This window comes from Ammodytes marinus, assembly GCF_949987685.1.
Source record: "Ammodytes marinus genome assembly, chromosome: 17".
Classification (NCBI taxonomy): domain Eukaryota; kingdom Metazoa; phylum Chordata; class Actinopteri; order Uranoscopiformes; family Ammodytidae; genus Ammodytes; species Ammodytes marinus.
Genome location: NC_137221.1, coordinates 7,258,781 through 7,262,429, shown reverse-complemented (window position 1 = coordinate 7,262,429; position 3,649 = coordinate 7,258,781). Strand labels below are relative to the sequence as shown.

The window sequence follows — 3,649 nt, the reverse complement described above, 5'->3', positions numbered from 1 at the left end:
GAGCAGCGTGTTCAGAGGGACTGACTACCGCGGGACCGACCACCGGTCTGCAGCGCGCGGACTCCTATAGTTGCCCCGGAGACCAGTAGCATAATCTGACGTTACGCTTGGAACTGAGAGATGGAATGCATTGAAAGGACTGAGACACTGTGAAAGTTTGCATTTCGCTGTCGGATATGGAGACACGCGTAAAAGGACAATTCAGTAGACTACAATAAAGTCAATCAGCATCTTCAGTCTCGCGTGCTGGGTATGAGGATGACACCTGCACTCCGCTGTCTCGCGAGGACCGACGCGTGTGCCCCAGACATCCAGGCATCTTGAAAGAAGAAGAGTGGGTCAGAGCTTCTGTAAGAGTGACTTTCTGCCTATTACTCTGCAGACAGCTCACCATTCCGCTCGCGCCTGTGGCTGCAGAAAAGGCGCATTTGTCTGCGCTCCTTCCTCGCGCCGCGCGTACTGCGGCAAAACAACAACAAAATATTTCGTATCCAGACACAGGTGAGCTTATATGCAACTCAGTTATGGCTATGTAATGTTTAGATGCACGTGTCTTTTTTAAACTTAATAAGCATGTTTTGAATGGGGACTATTTTTTGTTTTGTTTTTAACACACAATAGTTTAGTCTATTACAAAAGGTGTGAACTATATGTTAACAGTCTCAAGTGTGCTGTTTACGCACTATTCAAAGTCTTAATGGCTCCTGCAGAGAAACCTTTTAATAGTTAAACTACAGATTTCGAAGGTTATAGGCTGTTGATTTACCCCTTCAAATTCATCTTTACGCATGATACATTCCCCCGGAACAAATCTTTTTAGTCCACACACTGTCTGACAGTAGCGCACATTTTCTCTATAAGCTTTTGTTCAACCTCCTCATTGGAGATGAACGATGATTCCACAGTGAGATATTAAGCATTGTTTCTTTAAACATGGACATTCAGCCTTTCAGACATGTTTGGTATATTATATAACTTTGAAGTCTTCTCTTGGATTCAACACAAAGTTAAATGGGTATTTAATCATGTTTTGGGTATGAGTCTGTTATTGCTATGGAGGTTGTGAGGTTGATGTGGTTAATGTCACTTAGAGTCAATGCACTTAACAGTAGCTGGCCCATATTTATCTAAAATGTGATGAGATGTTATTTTGTGCCTATATTGAAATTCTCCCTTCCTGTGTTTTTTTGAATGTTGCAGGTTGGCTTACTGTCTCTGCAGCCGAAGGCATTCAAACTGTGCACACCTTGTCATGTCTGCACCGCTCATCTCTTCTCACTGTTTCCGTGTTGAGAGTTAACTGGATATAAAGCAATACAAAGGAGCTTTGCCTCCTAACTCGCCCCCCCCCCCCCCCCCCCCTCTCTCTACCACAGCACCAGGCAGTGTGTAATCTCCGAAGCCCTGACTCACCATGGGCACTGTTCTATCACTGTCTCCCGGCTCTCGCAAATCAGGCTACTATGACAACCGGGCGGGCTCCCTCAGCCACTACCCGAGCCTCAGCAGCCGCTCCCTGAACAGTCAGAAGGACCGCGGTGGGCTGAAGAGAGGCCAGTCCATCTTCCTCCCCGCGCTCACATGGAAACGCCTGGTGGCCTCCACCAAGAAGAAGGGCAACTCCAAGAAGGGCTCCTCTGGGGGTCCCGTTACCCTGGGCGACCCTCTAAACAACAACAACAACAGCATCAACATCTACCACCACGACCCCGCCGCTGTGTTGCACCTCAACCGGGAGAACGTCAAGAAGTCTCTGTCCTGCGCCAACCTGTCCAGCTACGAGGGCCCGGCCGGTCTGGGTCTAGGGCTGCAGGGCATGGGCCTGGGCTACGGGATGGGCTTGGGCCAGGGGGGACACGGGTACATCGGATACACCCACAAGTCCCACCAGCAGATCTCCTCTGTGAAGAAGGTCCCCCACGTGACTCTGCCCTCGTCCCCAAAGCGTGTCATCGTCCAGGCGTCCACCAGCGAGCTCCTGCGTTGCCTAGGAGAGTTCCTGTGCTGTCGTTGCTACCGCCTGAAGCACTTGTCTCCGGCCGACCCGGTGCTATGGTTACGGGCGGTGGACCGCTCGTTGCTGCTGCAGGGCTGGCAGGACCAGGCCTTCGTCACCCCGGCCAACGTGGTCTTCGTCTACATGCTGTGCCGGGACGTCGTCGACGGCGACCTGGTTGCCACGGAGCACGAGCTGCAGGCCATCCTGTTGACCTGCCTCTACCTGTCCTACTCTTACATGGGCAACGAGATCTCCTACCCGCTCAAGCCTTTCCTGGTGGAGGCCGGGAAAGAAGCCTTCTGGGACCGCTGCCTAGCCATCATTAACGCCACCAGCTCCAAGATGCTGCGTATCAACGCCGACCCGCACTATTTCACACAAGTGTTCGCCGAACTGAAGAGCGAAGGCGGCTGTGGCCCTCAGGACTATAGCAGGGTGCTGGATCGGTGAGAGTCAATGAGCAGCCCATCCATCCTTGCTGACCGACCGCATGCCTTTTTATAGATACGCTCATGCACACGTATACCTGAACACAGAAACACACACGTTTGTCTCAGATAGAGTCCGTTCCCATTTCTTTTCTTCTGCTGCCCCGCAGGAGCCAATGAAACAAATATGAATCATTCCATCCGTGTTTGTTGCCATTGTCCCTTCCATCCACGGATAGAAATGAGGAAATAAGAGATCTGTCCCTCAAAGATTTCCTCTGATCATTTGGCCATTTGTGTGTGTGTGTGTGTGTGTGTGTGTGTGTGTTTTTTTTTTGTGGAATATCCAACTGAGTTTACTTGAATTTGAATTGACGAACCATTTGGTCCACCTGTCCCATCTGAGCCCATGTGTCTGGTCCCAGCTGCTCTATAGCAACCTTACCCTGCTATCGATCAATATGCATCAGACAAGAAGACGCCATCATCACTCACTCAAAACACGATCAAGGATAATATTTCAACTGGTTATATATTCTGAGTGCAGCGGAATAAAACCCCGGACACACACAGACAATGTAATCCAACCGAGGCCATGTGACATTTTCCTGGACAATTCAAGGAGAGACATCTTGACATCTTGACTGTGGGCTAAAGCCTTGTGTGCCAGCGGGGAAAAGTGACTCAGAGTGATGGGAGCAGCTGAGAGGTCCATGTAAGGTCCCGCTGGTCCTGCTGTGCGCTGTGTGGTCACTAAAGCAAAGCCAACAAGGGCCAGGGTTTTGTGGATGGAGCCTTTTGGGGGTCGTCTGGCCTGAGGGGACAGTTGCTAGGGTATTTTGTTTTTACATTTTATAACAAGTTGAAGGTTTCCATTTCCTCTCATCTCCGGAGGGTTTACTGGTGGAAGCAGAGCCACGCATTTTAAGATTGATCTGTGTTGCGTGCGTGTATGCATCGGCACGTGTGTGTGTGTGTGTGTGTGTGTGTGTGTGTGTGTGTGTGTGTGTGTGTGTGTGTGTGTGTGTTGTGTATTGGCATTGTGCAGTGGACGGCAGCCAGGGTCATCAGCTGTTTACTCCCTCCTTTTGTTCCCTTCGTCATGTTGACAGGGCGCCCACAGCCGTGGTATTAATGAGATTAGCAGATTACTGCGGCCCCTCCCCTCTCTCAACCTCTGCCCCCTTCCAGTCCACTCGGCAGCCCCGCATAGCTTCAGTGG

General features: G+C 50.6%; 1 protein-coding gene across 1 annotated transcript; it reads left to right on the top strand.

Moving 5' to 3' along the window:
• Positions 1–1,414: 1,414 nt before the first annotated feature.
• On the top strand, positions 1,415–2,449 carry LOC307263640 (cyclin-dependent kinase 5 activator 1; the record flags this gene model as incomplete). Its single annotated transcript, XM_080044840.1, has 1 exon — positions 1,415–2,449. One exon carries the CDS (start codon positions 1,415–1,417, stop codon positions 2,447–2,449), a length of 1,035 nt encoding a protein of 344 aa, XP_079900966.1.
• Positions 2,450–3,649: the final 1,200 nt, after the last annotated feature.